At 40.7% G+C, this 27,351-nt stretch overlaps 1 protein-coding gene and 1 long non-coding RNA gene across 2 annotated transcripts in view; one reads left to right on the top strand and one right to left on the bottom strand.

The window, feature by feature from the left end:
* LRP1B (LDL receptor related protein 1B) overlaps positions 1–23,881 on the bottom strand; it is a 754,159-nt gene extending 730,278 nt beyond the window's left edge. Inside the window, exon 1 of the mRNA XM_042808487.1 lies at positions 23,678–23,881. Within this exon, the coding sequence (XP_042664421.1) occupies positions 23,678–23,759 (82 nt within the window). The 5' untranslated portion in view covers positions 23,760–23,881. The remainder of the gene's footprint in view (positions 1–23,677) is intronic.
* A 218-nt stretch (positions 23,882–24,099) lies between these two features.
* The window catches only part of LOC116962746, a 79,306-nt gene continuing 76,054 nt past the window's right edge, over positions 24,100–27,351 (top strand). The window contains exons 1-2 of the long non-coding RNA XR_004407777.2: positions 24,100–24,143; positions 26,472–26,736. This is a non-coding gene — a long non-coding RNA (uncharacterized LOC116962746). The remainder of the gene's footprint in view (positions 24,144–26,471; positions 26,737–27,351) is intronic.

The raw sequence follows: 27,351 nt of genomic DNA, 5'->3' as shown, positions 1-27,351 counted from the left end.
CTGATATAATAAAATCAGAATCTACCACCCACAATGAGGCAATTATCTTTCAAGCTAAAAATAAATAGGAAAAAGCCCATTAAATTACTTTATTCTCACTAATACTGACCAGTTGTTTTTCCCTGCACCTTTTACACAGAAAACATGCACAAGTTATCATGTAATTTGCACCCAGAAACATGTTGATGCTGCTGTATATATACATATTTGGAACCTAATTTCACATCTTATGGACAGACCTTTAAGAAAAATGGGGCCCTGATTCAATATATACTGTTTTTCACGTTTTCTTCAACTTTTCTGGGAAGCATCAGCAACAGCAGCATTACCGTATCACCAAGGCAGTCAAGAAATCGGTAGCTTATTACCTATGATCATACCAAATTGCAGATGAATTATGTAATTCTTCTGTACAGGTCACATTATGGTGGCTACACTTGCATTGTCCCCATGGTTACACCTTGATTAATTCCTGTATTATCTGTAGAACTTCAGCATAAGCAGCTGCTGGGCAGAAACCCAATGTAAACAAGGTACCCTGCTTAACTGGGATATCCTATTGAATGGTCGTTTATTCTACCACCAGAAAGCTATTAATAGTGACATTTTCAATAAGCTGAATTTTTGAAAGTGAACTAGAAATCACCACAGTGGGAAGGCACTTAGAAGTTATTGCTATACCACCGAAAAAACATGAACACAGTTATTAGATGTATTTTTAAAGGGAGACTTTTTCCTATATTATTTTCTACAACCACACTCACAGTTTTAGGTTTTAAGGTGTTGCCTGAGCAAAACAAGGGTTGCACTTACTTTGCAAGGAAATGCTAAATTGATGATGACAGGCATAGCATAATAAATACAAAGCTAGTAGGATTTTAAAGACTATAATGGGAAATAAATGGCTAACCACCAAGAGAACCACATGGGATAGAAGAGGCGCATCAACCCAGGACAATGGCAGGCTGGTCCAGGAACAACTGCACAGCAGTAAAATAAGTAATGGGGGGTTGTTCACACAGAGCTTTCCAACCATAAATTCTTGTTGTATTAGAAAGGGATCCTTTTTAAATCTGGTTTAAAATACGTATGGCAAGAAGATGTGAAGACAGAGCTCACACATCAGAGACATCAATACTGTCAGAGAAATTTCTGCACCAAAACCATATAAAGGAAAAGTGTGGAGGTGGGGTAGGCAGACAAAATAAGCAAAGAAAAAACAAATAGAGTAAATCTGGTGGATGTCCTCCTAGTCTTTCGGCAGGTTTTGCCCTGCATCTATGCAGAATCAGATACATGGATTTGGGCCAAGAAATACACAGTTATGATTTTATTGAACAATCTTTATTGGAGGAGAGGGGTTGTTAAACTTTCACTTGGAGCTTTTTTTGAAGGTAGTTTAGTAAAAAGGTTGAAGCTCTGGGGATAGTTATTCCAAGATAAATGTGAAAATGTGAGAGCTTTACAGATCCAGAGTGAATCTGCTTATGCAGGACAATGAAGGAAAAAGAAAACATTCTCAAGAAATTAAGGTCATCTCCCACCTTTCCTTTCTTGTTTTCTTCCCTGAAACTACCTATCTCACACTAGTTTTTTTGTTTTTTTTTTTTGCTTCAAAAACTTAAGGACTCTTGCAACCACTTTAGCCACTAAAAGCACCTGAGTCAGACCTCCCATGCTTCCCTTTTATCATGCTAACAGAAGCTTTTTTTTTTTTTTTTTTAACACTTACTCAAGCTGTTTTCCAGTCTTTTTACCTTTCCATCCCCCTTCCCACTTCATCACCAGTTAATATGTGGCACTTGAAGCCTGGCAGTTCCTCATGGAGTGGGCGTCCTGATCTCTTCCAAAGAGAAACTTTGATTTACCTGCAGCCTCTCTTCCTAATCGCATCCTTTTTCCTACATCAGATAACCCCTGACTCAACATACATCTAATACACATTTCATAATTATTTGGTAACTGATCCTCTGCTTAGGAAAGAACTCAATTTTGCAGGTTCAAGAAAAATCAGCTTGCAAAGGCAAATTAAGGGAAAATGCATTATTCTTGAGAATGCAATTGTTATATAACACCCTCATTTAAAAGATTATTCACTGAATAATGACTTGGGGAATATCTCGTGAAGATCAGTTTTACGTGTCTATTAGTTGTCAATCCTGACCCTTATCACTCACCACGTTCTTTCAGAGACAAGAGCTGCAATAGCAGATTGTCTTTAGTTTGTCAGTCCCAGCCTACAATGCAAGAGGAAAAGGAAATAATTCTTGATCTACTCCGTCTAGCTAAGAACAAAAGGAAGTAATACAACTGAGGCACAAGTGAACATGCCCTAGAGCCCCAGCTACCTGCCTGTGTTAAGTAGACCAGATATTAGGAGACCACGGGGATGAAGATCAGCTTTCAAGTAGGCTGCAGAAATAAGGATGTCAGGTGATAGGATGGCACATTTTCACCACATAGCACAACTTCACATTTATTACTAGAGATGGTTTAAGGACTTCAAGGGAAAGACAAGAGCTCCCCCAGGAGCCTGGCTTTGGGCTTGCCTGGACAGGTCAGCTGGGACAAGTTCTTCTGGATAGGGCTCTGCCTGGCCAAGTAACACAGCTCAAAAACACCACCTCACCTTGAAAAAGTGGTGGAGCTTGGACTTTTTTAAGATTTATTCTCGTCTTGTAAGGAACCAAAACAAACACAATTTCCATACAGGCAGGCAGACTGCCTCTCCTGGTGGCAGTGGCCAGTTTTTCTTGCCTGAAAACAAGTTATAAATAGCAGTATTATTCATGCATCAATAGCAGATATTCAAACATGCCTCAAAGACAGAGTGACTGTAAACCAAGCCAAAGCAATACATACAAATCCATACCATTCCTAAAATAACCTCTCTTTTGTAGCTCTTAGCCAAGGAGCGCCTGCATCCTCCTGGTACAGCAGAAATGTCAAAGGCATCTTCCTCTTTATCCATTCGGATGAACTTGCTAAGAGAAGACGTGCTGCTGGAGCAAATCAGGTACAGTCTCAAACTGAGATTAAGTGACTTTCACAAGTTGGAAAGAACACTGGAATAAGGGGAATGAAAGGGAGGAAAGATTAAAAGGAAGGTGAAGAGGTGACCTCCTTTGATGAAAAAATGAACAGGTTAAAAAAATATAAAAAAAGCACATCCGAAACCCAAAAGCTCAAGCCTTTCCAATGGTATTCAGACAATCCCCAAATAGGAACAGATTGTTGAGATTTCTGGAATCAAAAGACATTATTTTTGTTAAATACTACTTAGTGGTAGTTAATATTTTACATGTATTTGGGGGGAATGTTTTTCCTTTCAGATTTTAGGGAAAAAAATTAGGATATTTTTAAAAGCCTATCTATTAGTATACACTTCGTGTAAGTGAGACAGATTTATGAAAATGATTTTCTAATTAAATAAAAATCAACAGATGGCACTCTATAGGCAAGTCTCTATTTTCCTCGTTTAATATATGGCTTTCAGTGAAAAATCTTGTGTGATTCAAAGAGTTTGTAATTTGAACACAACTAGTCCCAAAACACTGCGTGAAACGTTTAAATGGTATTGTCCCTAACAATGCCATTAACGACAAATGAAAAAGATACGCACAAGCCAAAAGATCCGAATAACTGATTTCAGAGGTACGAAGCACCGTAAGTCATTCCATTCAGCAATTAAGTATTATCTAATATTTCATATGAATAACGAATTTTCAGCCACTAGGCTTGTAATTATCTTCTGTTAATATGATCATTTAACTCAAGCCCCCTACCCCCCCACCCCCCCCCCCAAGACATACTGGCCGCAGTTGCATGTGTGACTGCGCACAGGGAATCACAGGATTGTTACTTGCTAAGTGTGAAATGCTGCAACTTCACTTGCTTAATTCTCTGTACGGAGTATGACATGACAAAAAAAAAAAAAAAAAAAAAAAAATCAGTAAACTGATAAAAAAGACACTGAGCTGCACACAGACTGTATCTCAACAGTGAAAAGCAAACGTGAGCCTTCCTCAGCACAGCCCTCCGAAGCAAGTTAGCAGCCTTAATGCACTTTTTGCGTGACAAGCAAAACTTTCATCTAGCTAACTTTACCTTCAGTAACCCTTGGCTGGAAAACAAGATTGACTGGGTCTGACTTCTGAAATACATTGCTCAGACACAGAGGGAGTTTTGTTCTGGCCCACATAGGAGACATGATTTCAGCACTGTGTTCAAGCTGAGGAAGCGTCAGAGGCAACTTCGGCCGCAGCAGCACTGGCATAACCATTCTGTGTGACAATTCCCCTAAAAGGGTATTTCAGGCCATACTCTGACCCAAGTGGGTATTTTTAACTAGCACTGAATTCCCACACTTTGCTTCCATTTTTTTGGGGGGGGGGGGGGTAAGCAATTAGTACAACTCAACAATATGTTTTTAGTTGGTTATCACAGATGAAAGATGACTACATTGCAATTCCGAAGAGCAGATTGCCGTGTAATTGCATGTTTTTCGTCCTTGTGCAAATAAGGCACAGTTTACTGTAGGCTGATTTTTCTGTGTGTAATATCTGGATTAGCAATTAACATTTTAATTAAAGATGGATTAACCAATATTAGGAAAATTATGTCTGGAACTGTTCAATTTAAAATCCACCATAAATATACAGATAAACATATCTTTAAGTGCAAGTCATTTTCTGGTCTGTGTAAAAATGATACGATTTACAACTCTGAGAGACAGCATAATAATTTTATATTATTATACATGGAGATAACTACTGAACAAATATAATACATGGGTGAAAAAAAATTTTTTTGGAGAAGCTGTATAATTACCATTAAATTAAGTATTAGATGTTCATTTAGTGAAAGTTCTAACTGCAGTTCAAGAAGCTCTGCCTATAGACTAGTTTAGTTATGTTTAAACAGACCATAATGGTGAAGGAGGACACACTATTCTAAATGTAAATTGTATTAGCAACAACATATTGAGATTTCTGTACTTCTTGTTCCATTTGCAGTTTTTTGCCACGAGAATAAATCACAGTGTGTTTTCTGTTCTTGTAGCAATCTTTGCAGGGAGAAGCCAGAATCTGTACCATGTGCCTTTCACTCTACATCTGGTCTCCTTTTGTCAGTGCATCCTGCGTGCTGGGTTTGCTTTTCCTGTTGTTTTTTGAGGGTTTGGTTGTTTTTTTTTTTTTTTTTTTTGTTTTTTTTTTTTTTGTTTGTTTGTTTGTTTTCTTTTCTTTTGGACCAGGGGCAGGGGGGTGTGTATGTGGCTGGTGGAGGGACAACACAACACACACAACACACACACCCACTAACCTCCATCTCACCTTCTTTCCAAAGAGGACAAATCATGATTAGGGAATAAGTGGCGCTAATGGCCAAGCAAGCAAAACTGAGAATAAGAAAAAGAATATAATGTGCTGAATATTTGAACCTATTTACTGGTCATTAAAGTTATACAGAAATTGCACTGTCAGTTCAGTCATAGAAAGAAACTGGGACAAGCACACTTACAGCAACAGTATTATCAGAACCTGGAAAAACCTTAAATGTTCTCATCAGCATCTTTTGAGCCAATTTGGATACAGCTGAATGATTCTGCATTTATAAAAATTTAGTATACTTGGAGGCCTAGTAAATAGCATAATAAATACAATGAAGCATTGATTTATATAGCCAGCCTTTTTACTCTTTAGTACAGAGGTATTTTAGCTTACAATAAAATACTCAAAAAAATAAATCCAGATCTTTATAGTGCACTGTTTCTAAAGCAGCAGCAAACAAAACAAAACAAAAAAAAATCTTTTAAGCCAATTAGCTTCAAAAAGGAAAAGCTTTCTGGGGTTGAATACATAGGTCCTGAGCAACTCCCTGGGTTTAATTTCACTGAGATGAGTAGTGATAAAGAAGTTTGTTTCCAACAGGCAGCAAGGTGGCAAAGCACCCACTGGTGGGTAGAGGTGCATGTCAGATGAGAAGCAACTGCAACAATTCACAGCTAAGCAAACAAGAAAACTAACACCTATGGAAAGGGAATAAGCCTTTTCATCCAAGCCACTGTTTAAGGCAATGTTTACATAGGTCGTGTTAAATCTGAGTGTGACTCCTTTCTGTATGTCAAAGTTATACATTTAAAAACTCACTTTTGAAGTTTGAAAGGAAGAGGAGACTGAACTATGAAGTTACCCATGTCTACAAAGAAACTGGAAAACACTGAGGCAGCAGAAATATGTTTTAGAGCCACTCTGAGTTTGAATGTGACATTTCACTATTTCATAGGCAAGCAACAACAGAGAAATATTTACAATACTGACTGCTTACTTTGTCACTAAAGGCTGGCCCAACGCTTTCATGGAGTAACATTGTTAAATTGTGGTTCAAACTCTTGCTACTTTTTTGTTTGTTTGGGTTTTTTTTAAGATACTAGTATCCTTATCCTGGATCATACTGAGGTGCAAAGTCTTGGGCTTGTAACTACGTACCCACATTTATCCATGCAAAAGATGTTATTAGACAAGAACAGAGTCCATGGAGAATGATAGGGATGGGGTGAACTGCTTTCTGAGAGGACAGGCTTCTTTTCTCCTACCCAGAGATCCCCCACGACTCGGGCAGGCAGCAGTGGTGAGGCCAACACAACCTCAGTGCCTGTCCAGTGCTCGGACGGCCAACACCTTTTGCATTGCGGGCAACAGAAGCAGCCCCTGCTGGCTTCTACACCAGCATTTACCTCTGTATTAACTGCTCTGATTCACACTGAAAGTCTTTCTGAAAAATACAACTTCATGCTTAACATCTTTGAGATCGAGAGATACTACACACAGCACAGATGTAGACCAGCCAACTCCTCTGATGAGGCAAATCACTGCACCCACCTACACGGCTGCATTGTAATGGGAATGCTTGTATTCTTACCAGTTGCTATAGTATATAATAAACAATTTCCATCCATTGAGAAGTTCTCTGATATGAATTTAAGACAGACAGGCCCCATACAATTCCACTGTAAACACTGCAGCGTATGTGCCTGTTCTCTCTGTAAATCAGTTGACTTAGTCCATAGAGCATCCTTCAAAATGGCCATGGAGTTAACACCTTGTTGTTTCTTTAACTTGCCAAACCATGCATTTCTATTAACATGTCAGCAATAACAGCAGAAATCAAGAGCACAGCCTGTCAAAACCTCAGCTGCATTATTGGGAGAATAGAAATATAAAGTGCTGGTCATGAATTCCACTAAAAGCGAAGTTTTAAAATCCGCTCACAGAAGTTGCTGTAATATTTGAGGAGAGAGAGGGTATTTCGAAGTGGCACACGAGCTGCCTGAAGCTGAGCTGTCATAGCAATAACCTCATTAAAGCACTCCTCTTGGGAGCGTTAACCTGTATTCCGACTGTTGGAAAGATGTCATTTATAATGGGACTTAATTCAGTTAAGAGTCAAAGTACAGTAGACTTGCAGAAAAGTGAAATTGCTAATTTAAGGAATTCACAAAGGACCACGAACATGAATACCATATCAAATGGCTGTGAAAAAATTTGGCTTTTGCCCTCATCATCTTCCATTCCCTGAAATCACCACCAGTATTTCAGTCTTTTAGGCCTATGATTTGCAAGTTATTGGCAATTCTTCTTTCCACTTCACCCCTCTAACCAGGCTCAGGACATGGCTCTTCTTTGCTTATCTCTTATTACCCCTACATACAAGGCATCACCATCTCATCTGCTCACCCTATCCCTGGCTCTCACACTGAGCTCCTGCCCCAGTAACCTAAAACTAACACCGCAGTTGGATCTGCTCCACTCCCATACTCTGCCATCCTTAAGGCTCTTCCTTCTGTGTCCATTGTGCCTCCAGAATCCCCACAAAATGGGTATTCAGATGAACATTTCAATCCTTAGAAAGAAACATCTGCCAATGTCCAGAACTGCCTTGATACAATACTCGTCACTTCTGTAACAGAGTGGCTGTGCAGCAACCAAATATCTTAATGCATATTTGGATTTAATTTTTAAAGATCTGTGATTTAATAACTGTAATTGACAGCAATAACACATAAATACAATACATTTTGGAATGACCGTCCAGTTTTTAAAGGAGTAGAGATAATTGTAAATGAAAAATGAAAGAAAACTGCACCTCTTATTAAATGAGTTGTTAACCTTTCAACCTGAGAGCTATCACTGGAAGCCTGACCAAAAGGACTGCAAGAGCTCCAGTGGCTGTGAGAGATGTAATAAAGCTAATTCAGTAGTTTCATATTTCTTTAAGTTGTCTTTTAAACTATTGAAAACTTGGTCTCCACCTCCCCAAAACATTGTCACTTGACGTGGTATTAATATGTCACCAGACAGGTTTAAGATTTTTTTTTCCCCGTTGATAGATCTCACAGAAAAGCTGAGCTTTACATATTTTGCACCCATGAAATGCTGTCTGCAGCATTTTAAGCTAAAAACTGAACTATTCATTTGATGTCAGTGCTTTGACTTTGAGTGACAAATCCCAAATTAAATCCCGAATTTTTCTTTTATTCCAGTAGTTCCTCAAACAGGGGGTACAGTCTCCGTAAGGGTCGGGGAGCTGCAGCGGCACCACGGGGCAGCACTCACAAGGGGAGCCCCAAGGCCAGGACAGGAGTCAGGAGAGGCACCACTACCAGGAAAGCACAGAAATTTCCAGGTTAAAGTTCCAGGACATCCCACGGAAAAAGTTAGAACTCACAACTCATACTGTTCTCTCTCTCTCAACATTGCTTGGACAAATGATATGAAAGTTTATTTAAATCAGCTTTCCAAAAAGACAGTACATTCTGTACGTTCTTTTTCATTAAATCTTGTAAAGCATTAATCCCCAAACTTGATTCAGACTTTTGTAGAAATTTTAAGACTTGCTTCTCCTGTATTTCGATCAAAGTTTGCAGTGTTACTTAGAATAACAATATAAAATAGAGAGCAAATAATAAAAATGCCTGTGCAGTGTTACTTACATATAATAGGTTATTTACACTGGGCTACCAGTATATTTTAAGTTAAAAAGAAAGTACTGTTATGTTTGCACTGATCTCTTAGTTATCCCAAACATACTCACCAAGAGATATTCCTGCTATGCTTATAAAATAAATACTAATTTTCTTCCAATCGCTTCCTTTTAACCAAATGCAATTACTATATTCTGGTTTGTTACAACAAACATCTCCACAGTTCAAAGTATGATTTTATCTGGTACACTTGGAGCTGTACGAGGCTTTCTGTATTTTAATGTGTTTATTTGCTAACTGTTGGCAGAGTTGTACAAGAGTGTGCTTGAAGCCAGTTGCAACTTACAGATTTTTCAATAAAAAGGGAGAAATATTGGCCAGATAGTTAATTAAATGGCACCAGGACATTCCCACCCCCCCTTTCACAAATTACAGTTAGTATTCTAAACCTGTATTAGGTGCCCCAGTGATGCCGAAAACAATAAATCTTCATTTTTTGTCAGGAGATTTCTAACCTGTTTTTTTTTTTTAAACAGCATGATGAACACATTTTAGCAGAATATATTAGCCATGTCAATTTAGTAAGAGTAAGATTGATAAAGCCTTTCCTTTTCTTCCTCTACACAGGACAGAGCCCAACTGTGAGTGCTCAGGGAGGCAAATCCCTTGGGTTTTCCTTCTTCAGCAATATCTTTGCTTTTTCTGGGACGCAGTTTCTCCTCCCCAGGCTATTACTAGTCTGTCCTCTCCAAATCTCTGCCACTGAAATTTAGGAGTGATGTCAAGCTTTAGCATCACCCACCCAATGAGACCGTGGAAAGAAGAGCAGTAACCTCAGCCCCAGGGGCAATATTGCCATGCCCAAGGTCTGCTCAGGTTTCCTCTCACTGTTTTACTTATTATTTAGTTTTATGTTGGCTCTGAACCAAGTCAGTTGCCTGGCTTGGGCAGGGAAAAGAGGTCTGAGTGGGCACCCTCCTCTGGGCAAAAGCCAGGAAAGGGCCCAGGCAGGCAGGTCACAGAGGTGCACCCCTGATCCCACACTCCAGGCACAGCATCACCAGCACCACCACCTCCAGCACAGAAAGATTTCTGGCTCTCAGATCAGATTATCTGTCAATCAAAGGGTTACTAAGGGCAAAGAGGGAAGGAAAAAGGAGTGAGATTTTCCTCCCCACTCTATAAGGCCCTGAAAAATACAAAATGCTTTCTTTTTTCTTAAGGAGCACGCATTTAAATGCATACTCATCTTTTCTCAAAGAACTAGCCCCGTTCCTGACTCCTGCTTCCATCACACAATAAACTTGAACACGCCCACGAGCAACCCAGCTCCACCATCAGTATGGGCACAGCTGAAGCCCAGCTCCAGTCCTTCCTGCAGCATCTTACCTAGTCCCAACTCTTCAGGTACTTTCCTTTAAAAATTATATTTAACAGTTCTGTAAAATCTTTCTCTGCCACTTCCACAGAAAAGCCTGCAAAGCAGAAGCAGAAGGTCTAACCTTGGGAAGTATATGAGCCCCGCTGGTCTAACAGAAAGTACATGCTTTAAGCGGTATTTTTCCCCCAAGTATGGGTATGCATAGCGTTACTGGCTAATGAAATTCATAGGCATACCTCCTACTTACTGCTTTTGAAGGATATCCTTTTAGATGTTTTGTGGTCCATCAGACTTCAACATCTAAGAACATATGTCTGCTTTTTATTCTTCTTGTAATCAGAAACAATGTTCAGGTTATTGAGAGAATTAAGAAGATCAATATTAATGAGCTTTTGGACTATGTTATTAGAATGTTTCTGCCCACAAGTGCGAAGTATTCTGGCTTAGTTTGCCAGGGTTTGGCTTATGTCTGTTGGTTTTAAACACTAACAGATTTCTCAGAAAAAATGGTAGGTCTATCTACGCATTCAAAGTAGCTAATTTTGAAAATTCAGTTTATACCAATAATTATACACTCCTGCTCCTAAAAAACAAAAGGGCTCTAAAGATTAGACTACTCTGTAAAATACAGTTTTGAGGGATGTGCTTATTTTTAATATAACTAGTTGCTTTAAAGGGCAATGATTTCCACAGCACAAAGTTCACATAAATTTCCCCACAAGTCCCAAATGCAAACACTATCTGCAAAGTCCATATGCTTACTATTTCACAAAAGCTTTGCAGAATACATTTAGCATAAGAGAAAACAGAGTTAGGTTTTACTCTTCACTTCATCTTTTTGACAGAAAGGTGTCAATGGAAAGATGCTGACAAGAAAGCTAACTGTAAGTCATGCAACTTTATTACTGAAGTACGGGGGGATTACTTTGTGTTGTTAAAATATCACTACACTACTGAGATGATTTTTTTTTTTTTTTTTACAATGGTAGCAATTTCTTTTGGGATGAGCTGCTTTAAACCTTCAGTTATTTATCAGTCACACAAAAAAAAAAAAAAAAGAATTCTTTAAGTCTACAATAAGTCAGGTGAATGTAAAATACACCCACACAAACGTGAGGTCCCACAGCATGCTACCATTCATTTCTATAAAAATTAGATCTGGATCATCCGTGAATTCTTCACTAATATGTTCATTCCCGAAAGCAAGTGCTTCAAGGACACTCCTGTATTTTCAGGAAAGAAAGAAAGGAAATGGATTTCCCCATGGCTTATAAAAGACAATACCTGCACATGCCAAATGTTGCTGCTTATCTCTTCACCTTTTCAGAAATACAAGCTCTTTTTGGTTCAGCAGCACTGTGGAAGCTGTAAGGGAATTTTTTTAATACTGGACATGGCCTTTCTTGCTCCCTACTAAATAAAATAATCCTGTAATTTAACCAGTAACCCTCCCTGTTTCTCTTTGTTTCCATTATCCACTTCTAGTTTGTTTGTTTCCCTGAGGCGCTGCAATCCCAAATGAAAGCAGCATTCAACAGGCACCTGTGTCATCAAAAGCTGTTATTCTCTGATAAACTCTGCAGCACCTGGTCACCTCAAGTTGTAAGGGATTTTCCCAGGCATGAGATTTTGTATATTTGATTAGGAAAAAAAAAAAAAAAAAAAAAAAAAAAACACAAAACCATGAGATATCCTACTCAAGGTGCCAGTGTGAAATCAGAAACAAATAGAATTACCACTCTGCTTGCCAATGCTACAAATGCAAAGCCCATGGCCAGCAATGCTTCTCAGGTGTCACATGGAATATAACTTATACAATAAATATTACACATATACAATACAAAGATTTGCACTTAGATGGGGCAACTGTTTCCACTCAACATAATGGACTGAAACAAAGGAATTTTTTTAAAACCAGTAAAGGGAAATTACTTGCATGTATGCACGATCAGGCAGTGGTAACCACTTCAAGATGGCCATCCTCAACAGACACGTATTTCCTCCCCAAAAATCAGAGAAAAAGTCCTTAGCTGGCTTCAAGAGCAAGCACTCCGCAGTGCTAATTTACTTCTAGGACCACCAAGGACATGCTGTGCTATCTTTAGAAAAAAAAAAAAAAGGCTACTGTGGGGCTAAACAGTCTGTTGATCTATTACATTCTGACATTTTTCATTAAGATATATAAACTTGCAGAAGACACTCTCAAATTTGCGTATTTGCATCATGATTTTCATAGACACATAAACTGCCTTTTATAAAGCACTTAAATTACTTTGAGTTGCTAGATTAGCAAATGCGATGAAAAAGCAGAATCCAAGTTGTGCCATGCCTACTAGTTCTTTAGCACTTATTTTCTGCAAATGCTTTTAGATATACTCCTAAGATTCACAGCCACATATTAAGTTCTCCTGAATTTTGAAGTCTTTTACTGGTCATCTTTGGAGCACCAGTCAACAACAAAATGTCAATCACAGGCAATCTCTGTGAGTTCAGTTGTATTAGAATTCTTTGCAAGGCACTTCCAACACAGTGTGATACTATTGTGAGAAGACAGTCCACCAATTAATGTAAATCAGTGCAGTTTCATTGATGAGCATTTAGTGATTTTAACTGACATAAAATCATAACATGGTTCATAGTGTTTTACTCATTACTGAATACTGCTAATTGGTTAGGGGAGTTCTGCTGTTTTCAGTAAGGGAAACAATTTGTCATCGTGTAAATGCATGATTTGTACCAAGAATATTCCACAGCAAAGGTAGTAATGGCATCTGAAATATAAGCAGGTTTTATACACTTGAATGGGCTTTGGATACGGAGCCTCACAGTTTGTCTTGGAGCAGTATTTCAGAATTTTGTCATCATCTGTTGACAACCACCTGCTTCGAACTTCTTACTGCCCTAACAGTGGCCAAAATTGGATATTGACAGACAGAATCTCTACACAGAAATGAAACTATTCACAGGACAAAGTGAGTGACAAAGGCTGGAGACCTGGATATACATGCCTAGAAATCTGGGGGCAATAAATAATAAAATTACAGAAACCTAGACCTGACACTTTCCTGCGATATTACTGAAGATGCAGTTCACAGGTCTCTGAAAACATAGAAGTGGCAGATTAGCCAACATCAATTCTCCAGAGGAGTATAATCTACAGAGTAAATGGGTAATATTGTGTACTGTCAACTCTGTTCAAGTCATAGCCATTTGAAACCCAGAGAAAGAAATGTAACTTAGCAAGTGCAAGCCGAAGAATTCATTCAGATGGCTCTGTGCACACAGGCTGCCCCAAATAGCTTGCTGCAATTTGAAGAAGTGCAATAATGGGCCGCTTGGGTCAGGGCATAAGATTCTGTCTGCTCAAAAAACCCCTGGTACTCCTAGCTTTGCTGTACTTAGTAGCAGTACCTTTCATGGTTCTCCCTACATAGCCAAGGTTTTATATACACATGTATCTATGTGTACCATCCTCACAGAAGTGGCTTATAGCAGCCCTATGCCATTAACTGCTGCAGCTCAGGTTAGCCTCCAAGACACTGCCTGCAAAAGACTTTCTTATTCCAACACAGCCTTGCTCTGTTTCTATCAAAGGTGTAAAAGCAATTCAACCCGACAAGCTGTAGGCATGGGACAGCGCTTTAGTTCTCACACTTCTGTAGTCTCAACTTGCTTCATCTCCCTTGTATATGATTTAATATTGCAGCCTCAAGTGTTTTGGCTAAGACTACTAAAATAAGACACTACTATGAAGGAACCATTTACTGTTCACCGATCTTTCTGTAATCTGAATATACGAATAAACCACTTGGCATAACACATGGGACCCAAGAGGAATTAATTCAGTTTTGCAGGCTTCTTCCCTTGCTTCCAGTCCTCAGCTCCCACTGCCTGCAAACATCTCTCAAAACCCAATTTCAATAGTTACACAGCCTAAGCATATTTTAAAGCAAGCGTTTCTGATGAACTTGGAGGTCAGGCCAGTTTCCCTCCAGGCAGTACATGAGAACTCACAGCCTTGACCAATCCCTAGTTATGCTTTATGAAATGCTGCTGGAAAAATAGCTACTTTAGGAGAGGTCTCAAAAGAAAGTGCTTATCCCTGGATAAGTCCACCAAGATTCATAGGTGTCCTGGGTTTGAGTGAGTGGTAGAGTTTTTTGGTGGCAGGGGAGGGGGCTATGGGGGCAGACTCCTGTGAGAAGCTTCTCGAAGCTCCCCCAGCTCCACGTCAGCTCCACTTCTGTTTGGGAAATTGAGCCAATCAGCTGCGCCTCTGCGATAATGTATTTAAGAAGGGACGTGGTGACAGGCAGTGGGACTTGTGAGGAGGAGTTGCTGCAGCTGCATGAACACCAAGGTCAGTGGAGGAACGGAGGAAGAACGGAGGGGGGAGGTGTGCCGGAGCAGAGACCCCCCTGTATCCTGTGGGGAGACGGCAGGGCGGCCCCCCCTGCCACCCATGGAGATCTATGGTGGAGCAGATACTGATTTATGGCCTGTGGTTTCAGCCTGGCATAATTAAGGTGCTGTGCCTGAAGAAGGCCAGGGTCTTGTGGGAAAAGGCAGCCCCGCTGCTGTAATTCAGCACTGGGAGGATTGCAGCATGCGGGGGAGTCCCACACCGGAGCAGCTCGGGAAGGGCTGCAGCCGTGGGAGGGAATCCAGTCGGAGGAAGTTGGTGACCCATGACGGAGCAGTGTGGGGAACGCTGCGGCCTGTGGGAGGAATTCAAGTCAGAGAAAGTTTGTGGAGGACTGTCTCCTGTGAGAGGGGGACCACGATGGAGCAGGGGGAACAAGTTCCAGAAGCTCCCCCCACCAAAGATAGAAGCGGCAGCACTGACTGCACACCCCCCCATTCCCTGCCCCTGCGCCACTGGGGGAGGAGGTAGAGATATCGGGAGCAGAGCTGAGCCCGGGAAGAAGGGAGGAGTGGGGGGAAGGTGTTCTCAAGATGTGGCAATGCTTCTCACTGTCCTACTCTGTTACGTGTTGTTAGTGTAATAAATGTATGCTCTTTTCTTCCCCTAACGAGTCTGCCTTTTGCTCATGACCATGAAGAGGGATTTTTTTTTTTCCCCCATCCCAGTCCTATCTCTAACCCCAAGCCTGGCTATCTGTCCCTTCTTATTGCCAGAAGAGAAGGAGGAGAGAGTGGCTGCATGGTGGTTGGCTGCCGACCAGGCTCAAACCACAATAGGGAACTGACATGCTTACATGAGAAGGTACCACCTTTCAGATCACCAAAACCAAGACAAATTTTTCACAATAAAATGTGTAATGCTTCATCTAGAAAACTAGAAGCTTCATCTGCATTACACTGAACGAGGTTTAACTAACAAAATGACTTCCAAGTAATAGACCATACATATCTTAGCATCTTGAGCTGCCTGGAATTTTCTCTGTTTTTCTGACCTCATGACAAGGCAGCCTCTTTGAAAAATTGATTTTTTTAAATGAGAAATTATTAATTTATCATTTATTAAAAATGAATAGTTTATGTAATAACTCATCTTCTAGATTATTACAAACAGATATGAAAAATAATTGCAACTTTAATCTATATATTTTAAAATTAAATGTGGTAAATATAAAAGTGGGCACAGTTTAAGGAACCTGGGCAAAACTGATTTCAAAAGGGAATAAAAATATCGCAAGAAATATCCATTTCTTGAATAAAAGCCATAGGACAATAGAGACAATATAATTTAATTAAAGGTCCTCTAATTGAGAGTTCTCAGTGAAATTTGAATAAAGTGGTCCAAAGTTTCCTTACACTTGCATGCAGCCTGATCCTATAAACACCAAGGACAAAAAGAATTCACTGACTTCAGTGGTGTAGATCCAGGTCTGTAATCTCTTTGTTAGAACAGTAAAACATAAATAAAAACTGTTCTTTGAAAGAAAGAAGAATCTCATTGTCAAATGACATACCTCCATTTCATAAACACACATTTTACATAAATACCAATACACTTTGGATAAATCAGTGTGTGTTTACATATGCAAAAGACCATCCAACTAGCTATGATCTTACTTTGTTCTCTCATCTTATCTTCACAGTACTTGCAAGCAAAAAGAGGCAGGTGTTTTGGGAAACCTATCTATCATCTAGAAAATTACTGTGATTTTTCATTACCTCCTTGCATTTGTGTAACTTTTTTTTTTAGCTGGTATTTTTATGACTATACAACACTAAAGCATTTCTCCAAAAAGGTACATTTGAACAAGCATGTATCAGAAATGGGAGCACTGTGGTACTTCCAGAGCCTTAAAATTATCTGGAATAACTATGTTTGACAAAAAATACTTTCCTGCCTGTTAAAGGAGGTGAAAACCCAAGTGCTTTCCACCTATCACAGCCTCTGAGAATAGCGTGTATATATATATATATTATATATATACACATGTATAATAGTAGCAGCCCAAACTGTTTGACAATATCAGAATTGCATTTTTAAAATTGCTGACAAGAATATTCTTTCTAGTTTGAAGGTAGGTAATTTAAAATCATAAAGCCTTATATGAAAGTTGCATGAGCATCTTTTTGTGTACACATGTTAACAGTACAGTCCTTCCTCTTGACAGAGCACCTCACATGAGAAATACCACATTTGCAAAGCATTGCCTCAGAATTTGTCTTCCATGTGCTCTATCCCTACTCCAATACATACTTGAAAAAAAAAAAAAAAAAAGAAACAAAACCACTTCTGCATTCTCCATGTTCTCTTTGCTCATTTCAGTAAAAACAATAGTGAAGTTTATGAACAGCTATTGAAAAGAAGCCCTACAGTAGTGGAAACCTTGAGGAGTTATACATATTATTCTTATTCTGTAAGCTTAACTAGCACTTATCCCGTTACACTTGGAGCATAAGTCATTCAGCAGTCACACACAAAAATTACTAAAGGATGTCCTACTGACAATCAGACAATAGATAGTCCAAAATACATTGATGATATCAAGAAAAGGAAACAGGTACATTCTTATTCCTGAAGCAACACTGAGTTTCAACGCTTTGGCTCCTCTGAAAGGCCACATCATTCAGCAGGAAGCAGCACGTGAGATGTTTGGGAACATCCGGCGTGTGTTGAAAGTGTATTTCAGGATTCAGTGTACCATATCTAGAACTCGTAATACCGTAATCTCTATTTTTCCACCTCAGGGAATTAGACTGCATTTCTAACTGAATTGAAATAAAAATCTCAAAAGTGTACTTCACTTCTAGGCTGGCATTACATCATCTTTAAAAAGCCCTATTACTTAGTAATACACTCTGCATATTGCAGTGTTTTTTCATTAATACACCATTGCAATTTATTACAAAATGGTCAATAAAAATGTGGTTGCTAAAGAGACACACAACTTACTTTCTAGCAACCAACTCTATCCTCAGATTGGTAGTTTATAAACACCACACATAAAGCCCAATTCCAATTCTATATTTACATACTGCTTGGGAAGCAATGACATATGTAACAACGAAATACAACAGACCCATATACCACTTTGCAGGTACATAGAAAGATCTTATTCCTGCTACGTGGATCTTGAAAATTAAATCAGATTAATAATATATTGAACATATTACTGGCAAAAGCATGTGTTTGTCTCTCTAATGATCCTTCCCAGTTCCCATTAAATCTAATTAAAAGGCACTGACTGAGTTTTATTGGAATTCCATTACCAAGGTCCAATCCTGCTCACCCAGAGCCGGGCACCCAGGGGAAAGGGCCCGTCCCCAGCCCGCCGAGGCTCTGGAGCATCCTCACACCCACAGAGCGAAGGCACCCGGTCAGCAGGATCACAGCTGGGTTGGGGGGCTGACTTCACTGTAACCAGTACTGGTTATTTCACTTTACCAAGTACCTAAAAAGGAAGATTCTGGTTTACATCACTAGGAAGTTTTGATACGTCTTGGTTAATTTTCACATTATGGTCAAGAACTGACTAGCTAGCTGGAAATATAGCTACATTTACAAATATTTTCATCTTTTCAATAGATAGAATTTAAGGGCAAAAAAATCAACTTGTTTTAATTAAAAAACAGACTAGTGGGTTGGACAGAAGGTGCACAGTCATTATTTGAGTAATTATATTAAAAAAATCCAATTAGTTCCTAATTGCACTTACAAATTTAGGACCTAGTTCTGCAATTCCTACACTTAGCCCAAACTCACACTAAATACAGACTCAATAGTCTGCATGACTTGCATAAAAATAGCCAAGTTCTTAATGATGAACAGTAAAGATGAAAATACCAGAATGTTTTGGGTAAGTGCAATTAAAATGAGTTCTAACCAAATTTTTTTTAATTGCATTTGAAGGAACAAGACTATTAAAGAACAGATTAATACATAAAAACGAGGAAAAAGCAACAACGTCCTGGGTTTCAAAGTATGCTACTGCAACAAAAACGGTGTTTTACTATCTAAAATACTAGCATTTCTGCAGATAGCCATAATTCTAAATTTGCAAATTAAAATTACATACACCCTTTTAAGTCAATACAATAAAGGGAAACCTATTTTCTTCAACTGCAAACAACAAACAAGAGAACCTGTAACAAGGCGCTACAGGGACACACACTTCCAAGCTGCAGACTGAAGTCAACGTGAGTTTTGCCACTTTCTTTAAATGAAGAAAGACTGGAATCTATATGAACCTTAAAGGTATAACATATGCTCAAATTTACATAGCAGCAGTCACATAACACTTCAAAAGAACCACTGTGTGAAGTAAGAGCTTTTCTTTAAGTCTTTGGAGGACAGCTGCTTCAACCGTCAGGAGTATCTGCAGAAACTATGATAAATTAGTAAAAGGTTTGCTACAAAACAAGTTTACATATAGTCTTTTTACCTCAAACACCTAGTTTTGAACTTTAAAAAGCATTTTACCCTTTTAAATAGTTTGTGTGTTTCTACCAGTTTTCTTTTTATTATACTAAAGCTCTCCAAAACCACTGAACTTGAGACAGTTTGGGTAAGAGAGAACATATATGTCAGTTCACAGAAAAACACACACACAGTTTGCTCAGACTCCAGAAGTGTCAGAGTTTTCTGCATGCAATCACACGCTCAGCTGAGGACATACATACACCACTAATTGTCTATAAAACCAGGCAATGAAATTGCATTTGTGGACATCTCCCACAATTTCTGTCTTTAATTACCTCTTATCACACATCCTTCTAACTACTGTCCTAAATTCCTCAATATATTTCCACCCTCCTCTGTAATTTTGCCACTCCTGTGATAGATAAGTTCTTCGGTAATATTGCTCTTCGGAATAAATAAATGGCAATGTCACTGTGACCTTGGAAGCCTCTCTTGCATGGAAGATACTAATACTTATAATGTAGGTTCATGATAGAAACTGAAGTATGAGAACATGCACCTCCATGGAACTGCACAAAAACAGCTTAATTATTTTTTTCGTTGTTGTTGAGAATATTTTCCAACTGATGGCCAAGCTGGAGCTCAGTCTGGTGAAGTACAGCAGTGCTTGGTACAGCCGGTTTCAAACATTCTGCTATCAATAACCAGATAGTTGTAAAGCCTCCTGTAGTCACTGCTCCTGCTGTGACACCTTACCAGGGAAGGAAGGCCATCAGCAGTCATCATAAGGAGACAGATTTATTTCACCTGGTTCATGTTTCTGCTACTAGGGTGAGTAATCCAAACTCGCATCAGCTGAACCTTAAACCTGAAAATTCCATTTCAAAGTAATTTGTTTCCAGCCTTCACTTAAATATGGTCAAAGGACACTGTGAAAATAGTAAATTCCCTGCTAAGTGGAATAAAGGCAGAAGTTTTGGAAACGTTCCGGACTCCAGAGAGGAGTAATCTTCATGACAATTTGTCTCTCCTTTAAAACACCTTAAAAATTACCAAAAAAAAAAAAAAAAAAAAAAAAAAAGTGTGATATGTCACCACTCAGGGAACTTGCATTTTAAGTTATCTGACAACATTTTCCCATTCAATATGAAGCCTACCTTCACAGGAGGACCTCCTGAAAGACTTTGCTGATGAGCTGTTTCATCACACCAGCACCTGAATGACAGATCCGAAACACTAAAAACGCATGCAAAAGAGTCAGTAGCAAGACAGCAAACACTTCAGTGCTGCTGACAAAAGCGATCTGTCACCAAAACCGAACAAAAACAAACCAGCAGCTTTACCATAGACAGTAAGTCAATTAGTAATGAGCAATGCACTCATTAATACTTCTGTGGATACACATTCTACTGATAACACCACACATTTGTGAAGATTATCCAAATCAAGCTCCTGTTATCTGGGGCATCTATGTAATTTGGATAACGTTTAGGTAACGATGCCAATTAGTACAGTGGATTCATGTGATACCGCTCCACAGCGGACACAAAAAAAAAAAAAAAAAAAAAAAAATCAACCAAACAAACAAGTATGACAAAAAAAGGCAGTAGGAGCCTAGCCATGAAGCCAAGATGAAGCTCCAAGGCTGGAGAGAGCTGTGGGAAGGAAATATGCCCACCAGAGCTGCAGAGCACCTACAGCTCAAGCACTCAGGGTGTGGAGATGGGACCTATGAAGTTCCCCTGCACATCTCTAAGGAGAGCAGGTTGCAAATGTAGTCTTCTCAGCTTCGTAAGCTGTTAGCAAGGTTTTTCTCAGGCTTCTGAAATTCGTTTATTGCAACAGTTGCAACTCCTTCACCAGGTAATTGCAAGGGAATCTGGGTCCATCAGCCTCCTCAGGAAAAGACCGACTGAAGCATAAGAAAAGGAAATCATGCCTCTTCATGGCTTGAACAGTACAGCCTCAACTGCAGGACTTCTCCCTTACCCTATCACCCTCCTAGCTGGATTCCTTTCTCCTCACTTCTTTTTTCCATCTCATTTCCAGCTCTGCACCTGCACAGCATCTTCTCTTTCCAATTTTATATATATAAAATTAGAGGAGTTGTAACCTGGCTAAGGACAGATCTGACAGACTGGAAGAATTTTACTGTATTTCAAATCCAGAGAAAAGATTTAGATAATTCAAACTTTCTTGGGGTTTCCCCCCCACACGCTCATTTTTTTTCCTGATGTCATCCACTGGTCTAATAGAAGGTGTTACCTCTCCCTACAGCACCTCACTAATATTTTACATTACCATGGCTACCACAACACTGCTATTAACACAACCCATGACATTTTCCCAATTCTCTTATTACCAATGGTGAGCCTCAGTGCATTCCAAATTTCAGTGCCTTTCACATAGATTAAGCTTAGCATGCTCCAGTGACTCAGAATTTCCTCCCATAAAGGAAAATCAGCCTGATATGGTCAATAATTTTTGCAGTGTATCATAAAGTTTATCTGATGTGCAAATGTAATTCTCTTTCTGGATGCCTCATCCCAAATCCCTTCTAGGTTGAGACCACTTGACATTTTTTAAACAAAATGCCTTTTAAGTCCTAATTTGTACTCCACTCAGTTTTGATAAGACATGACATTATGATAAGATGAATTAGTTGATTCTAAGTAAATTTGATTTATCCCAGTTTTTGGGCTGGTATGATTTACAAGGATGTTGCCTTTTAAGATGGGATTGATTTTAATGTAAGCTGACAGCACCTTTTTTTTGGTGTGTGTGTGTGAAACACTAAATCAGAGCGAGGTAACTATGAAAACAAAACAAAGGGAAAATGAAGCAAAATTTAATTTACCAGAAATTAATATTCATGAATAATTGGCACCTGCTTATCTCCATCAAGGAAGACAGAGTGACAAATCAGTTTCCAGAACAATTCCACAAAATGTTTGAAACTTTGATTTTTATTCATAAGATCAGATGCACACTACAGCTGCTGAAATGTAATCTGACCGTTTTGTGAATACCATGGAAAGTTCTTGAAATATTTTCCATCAAACAAGCAGTATCACGACCACGAATCTTCATGTATCAAAGTAAAAGCATATGTACCCTTCATAAAACTGAAAGATTTTCTAAGAACCTCTCCTATCTGGCTGTTCAGGTGCCATTATATTGAATACTACCCTCATTTCTTTGCAATATCCTTGTACCTTATGATGCAGTGTTTTAAACATGCAAGTTTGTGATGCTGCAGCAATACTTTTCTCTTTGATAGGTAGTTATTTCTCATTTTTACAGCATGAATCACTTAAGTAATTTTGATAGCTAGGTAGGAAAGGGACTGGAGAGCTTTGGTAGTTCGACTGAAGCAGAAATCTATACCCCACACTGACTATCTAGAGGCATCCACACTCACCCAAACGAGTTGTAAGCAGTTAGTAAACAATTTAGTTGGTAGTGTCTACGTGACGGAGAGAAGCCGAATGTCTAACACCAAGAATTCAATGCCTTACAGAGTTATATTTTTACTGAAATCTAGCTAAATTCTCACGGACTGGGTGCAACAACGTTCAGAGCAGCCTCATTCATGAGACCACGCAGTTTTGAAGCTGAAGGGCTACAAACAAGCCGACAGACTATTTTCTGATTAGCAGTGGTTTCTACAGCAGTAAGAAAACCTGAGTCAGAGCAGCACCCTGCCATTCCCGCACCTGAGCAGAACAGATGGGGGACTTCGCCTCTACTTAAAAAATATTCAATTCAAGCATCTCGGAGGAAAATAAGAGAGGGCTGGTAACAGTACGGAATGCGACAGGAGACCCTGAGACGAACTCCGGTAGGAGGACCGCTACCCTCTTTGATCAGAGACTCCTTCCGAGAAGGAAAAAAAAGAGTTGCAACTTCTGAAATCTTGCTCAGCTCGGCTGAGGGGTCCTGAGCTCCTTCTCCCTCACCGGCTCTACCGAGCTCAGCAGCCGCCCGCTGCCGAAAGACAAGCTCGGGTATGAAGCGGGCGGCAACTTGGCTAAATCAAACCAAGGAACTTTTGGAACAGTCCGGGGGAAAAGCGGCGGGGATTCGCCCTCACGGCGGCACCCCACCGCCCAGCCCCGGGGCTTGCTCGGGGAGCCCCGGCCGGTGCCGCTCGCCAGCAGCCGGGGGGGCGGGAGGGGACCGCGCCCGCGCAATTAACGCCCGCGCTGCATTTTTTTTTTTTTTCTTTTTTTAAAGCGAAGCGATCATTCAGAAGCCGGCGCGCTCCAGCTGGGTCACCGCGGGGCACATCCCCCCCCGGCCCCGCGGCTCGCTCCGCCGACAGCCGCGGCCCCTCACGCAGCTCCCGGCCCCCAAGTTGGCACGGAGCGCTCCGCACCCCGCGCAGGGGCAGAGAACCGCGCAGGGACGCCCGCAAAAACTTCCCGGGGAGAAGCCGGTACCGGCGGAAAGTTCCGCGGCGGGCGCTCCTTACCTCCGCCGGCTCCCGCTGCTAGCGCCCGGGCGACGGGCGGTAATCCCCAGAGCGTCGCCAGGGCTAGGAGGAGGGCGGACATCGCGGCGGGAGGCGGTGAGGAGAAGGCTGGCGGCGGGGCGCGGGAGCAGCGGCGGCGCCGCCCCAGATGCGCGGAGCCTCCGCGGGAGCGGCACTTTTCAGCGGCGGAGCGCGGCTCGCCTCGCCTCGCCTCGCCTCACGCAGCGAGCGGGCAGCGCGGGGCGCCGGCGGCCGGCAGCGCCGCGCTCCGCCCCCCGCCCCGCCCCGCGCCCCCCCGCCGCGCGCCGCCGCCCCGCCCCCGCGGAGCGCGAGGCGAGGGAGGAGAGCGGCGCCCGCGCTTCGCCCGTTATTATTCTTTTTTTTTTTTTTTTTTTCATTTTAAAATCATGAGGTAATTTTTTAAAAAATTCGCAACAGCCAACGTCGGGAAGGCTCGGGCAGCACGGTGGGTGAGTCAGCATAAAGAGAAAAAAGATTTAAAAAGCTAAAATCCCCACCAACCCTCGTGGCTTTATGGAGCGGCGGGGGATGACGGGGCCGTGAGGCCGGGGACGTGCTGCTTCTGCCCGGGAACAAGAAGTTGACACCCAGAGCAGCTCGGCTCGGCTTGGCTTCAGCTGATGGCGCTGCCCGGAGCGGGCAGCCAGCTCACGTCCTACGTGTGCTCCCTTCTTTGCGCGGCTGACTCGTAACTTTTACTTTACATAAGCGTATTGCTTTGAAACTAGCACGTAACACATGTATGGTTTGCTGATCACATTTCCTCATCTCTTTTTTTTGGTTTTGTTTTGTTGTTTGTTTGTTTGTTTTCCTAACAAACCAGGCCCTCTAATAGATGAAAGGTGATAAAGCTTTTACATCATCCTCAGATATTAGTTTTCTCCAAAGACAGCAAGGTGCTAAAATTACATTTCAAGGGTAAAGGCTCAGTCCTTTCAACTTCATGTTTATATTCCCCAACACAGAACCTAAATACCTTTTATATGAGGCAGTATGGCCAAGAGACTTCCAGGGGCAGAAAGACTGCGTGATGCTGAAGGGCAGAATAATACACAATTGCAGAGAAATATGAAATATTTATTTATTTCTGGTGAAATGCGGGACGGACCGTGTCATACGGTTGCCCAAGAACTGAAAAGCCCAGTCCTGGCCCCAGGGACTCCCCTGAGGTCAGGGCCTGGCAACACTCGCAGAGGGTTACTGGTAGCTTTATTACTGCAAATAATTTACAGCTGAGGGGAAAAATCCAGTTGGATCAAATTCTGTATTTATCTACTCTCTTTAAAGCCTATGTAATTCCCCTACAGTCAATTAGTATTTATACAGCCATAACCGAGCAGAGTTATAGATCCCAGTGTAGAAAACCTTTGCTAATGCAGAAAGGAGCCGATCTGAATTAAGGTGAAAAAACCTGGCAGTGTCCATGGTCTTGGAAATCAGTTGCTTTTACAACCAAAATGAAGTCATGCTGAATGTCACACCGAAACATTATTCCACCACATTTACAGATGAGATTGCTTTGCGTCCTTCTGTAAGCCACCAGAGCCACCTATATGGCTCTTACTGATTAATTATGATTTTATTTGAGCAACCTTTTATATTTCAATAGGAAAATGCATAGATGCTACAGCCAAATGAGAAAATGTGTGAAGGAAAACCAGGGAATTCCAAGTTGTGAGGAACTCCTGCTTAAATCAGTGACATTTCCCACATGCCAGGACTGTCACATGGTATAAAGAAACACATATTTGCAAGTGAACATGCTGTCCCTGTATTTTCGGGCTATGGAACTATCTTTACAGCATAGTCTTCCTTCATCTTGACTTCTTGCATCCTCTGCAAAAGTCTCAAGGTCTGCAAGGTTACAAGTGGTCACGCTTTTCCCCCAAACGTTATCTGTTAATTGGCATGCTGCCCTTTTGTGCCTTCTCAGGGAAACACCTCGACTAAAATCCCTCTCTTCAACCATCTGATGCTTTATTTCTAATTCGCCCTTTTTCGGTCTTATTCCATACTTATTTAACAACAGTCCTCACTACTCCTCTGGAATAATTTTTTTTAATGATACAGTGCAATTTACTGCTCATTTTAAACATTAACATTTATGAGAGTCTTTGAAGAATTAACTGATCTTTCTTTCAATACTGCAGATCCCATATGCACATAAACTCATTAAAATATTTAAATAATATTTATAATAAAAGTCAATGGCCTCCTTGTTTACAGGACATAAAGTGTCAATATAGAGTATGCAGATTTATGACTAAAAATGCAATTACTGGTAAGTAATCATTTGTCAAATTACTGCCTAAAAATGTAGCCTGCTTTAAGATAGCGCTATGAGGCAATAATTATCACAGAAGATTGGTTTTAGAATACAGGCTGTTGAACAAATACAAGTTGACCTTTGATAAATCATCCTCCAAAACTTCATTTCCATTAAACATCACTGGCTGTGAAGTGATGGAATGTCTTTATGTGATGGGGTGGGACAACTCCAAGAACACAGTAAAAATGTGTACGAGTATCTGATATTCTCATATCTCCTTTCGACCACAAAAAAAGGCAGCACCAAGATCTGTATGAAAGTTTTAATGTATATCTTTTGTGAATAAACCTAAAATGTTTGCTGAAGTGACCAGGGATGTAATTCAAATGCTTTAAGCAATCACCTGCTGTGTGACATGCCCTTCCCATACCTCAGACCTCAAAAAAAAAAAAAAAAAAAAAAGGAAATGGAGATTTTAACTGGATACTGTTTCTGCATTTCTAGGCTCCCTGCTGGTGTTTGTATGCACACAACTTCACCCAGATTTCTGCGTGGTGAGTGACCATCGAGAGGGGCAGGACTGGTGGCAGACACAGAGATCAGGAACTAGATGGGTTTGTCAGATATATAATGAGGTCTCCAGCCACTCCCATTTGAAAGAAATGAACCAGAAGCCCTGGGGAGTTGAACTACAAGTGGATACAGAGGAGAGAGGCAGAAAGGAATTGAGCAAGTAGAGGTGTCTGTCCCGTTCTACAACCAAAACCAGGTAATTATATGGGAGACTAGAGTGAAGTACTTGCGGGACAGAAAATTCCAAGTTAGAGGTCTGTTTGCTCCCACAGTGTTTTATAACTTCTTCCTTCTAATCAGAGTTATTAACACTGACAGGTTAAATAAATGAATTCATCAAGCTATAGAATATTATGAAAACTCTTATTGAGATAAATTAAAGAAAGTAGAACCAATCATTTGTACTTGCTGGTGTAAAACAACACGGGAATATTAATTATAAGCCAAAGGTAATTCTGGCATCAGTCACTGTGAAACTACCTCGATGGCATCACTGAAAATCGGGTTATGCCGTTATTTACTGTTTATCAGCCATGGCCCTCGAGGAGGTGGGTGGGTAGGTGAGGATGGTCGCATCGACGATTCCCCTGCTGCCGCCAGGACAGGGGGTTGTTACGGGATGCTGCGGATGCAGGGTGGTAGGGCCAAAGGTTGCTGACGATGTGTGCGGCCCTTTGGAGAGCATGGCGGGCGCCCGGCCGGGTTGCTAGGGGATGGTGCTGGCAGCCAGTCCGAAGGCGGCCGGGTGCCCTGCCCTGTCCCACCGGATAGAGAAAAGTTGCCAGGCAGCAGCTGACACAGGAGCAGAAAG

Source organism: Tyto alba, unplaced genomic scaffold (genome assembly GCF_018691265.1).
Source record: "Tyto alba isolate M040663 unplaced genomic scaffold, T.alba_DEE_v4.0 Super-Scaffold_7, whole genome shotgun sequence".
Lineage (NCBI taxonomy): Eukaryota > Metazoa > Chordata > Aves > Strigiformes > Tytonidae > Tyto > Tyto alba.
The sequence above is the reverse complement of the archived record's forward strand: the minus strand, read 5'-3'. Positions and strand labels throughout refer to the sequence as shown.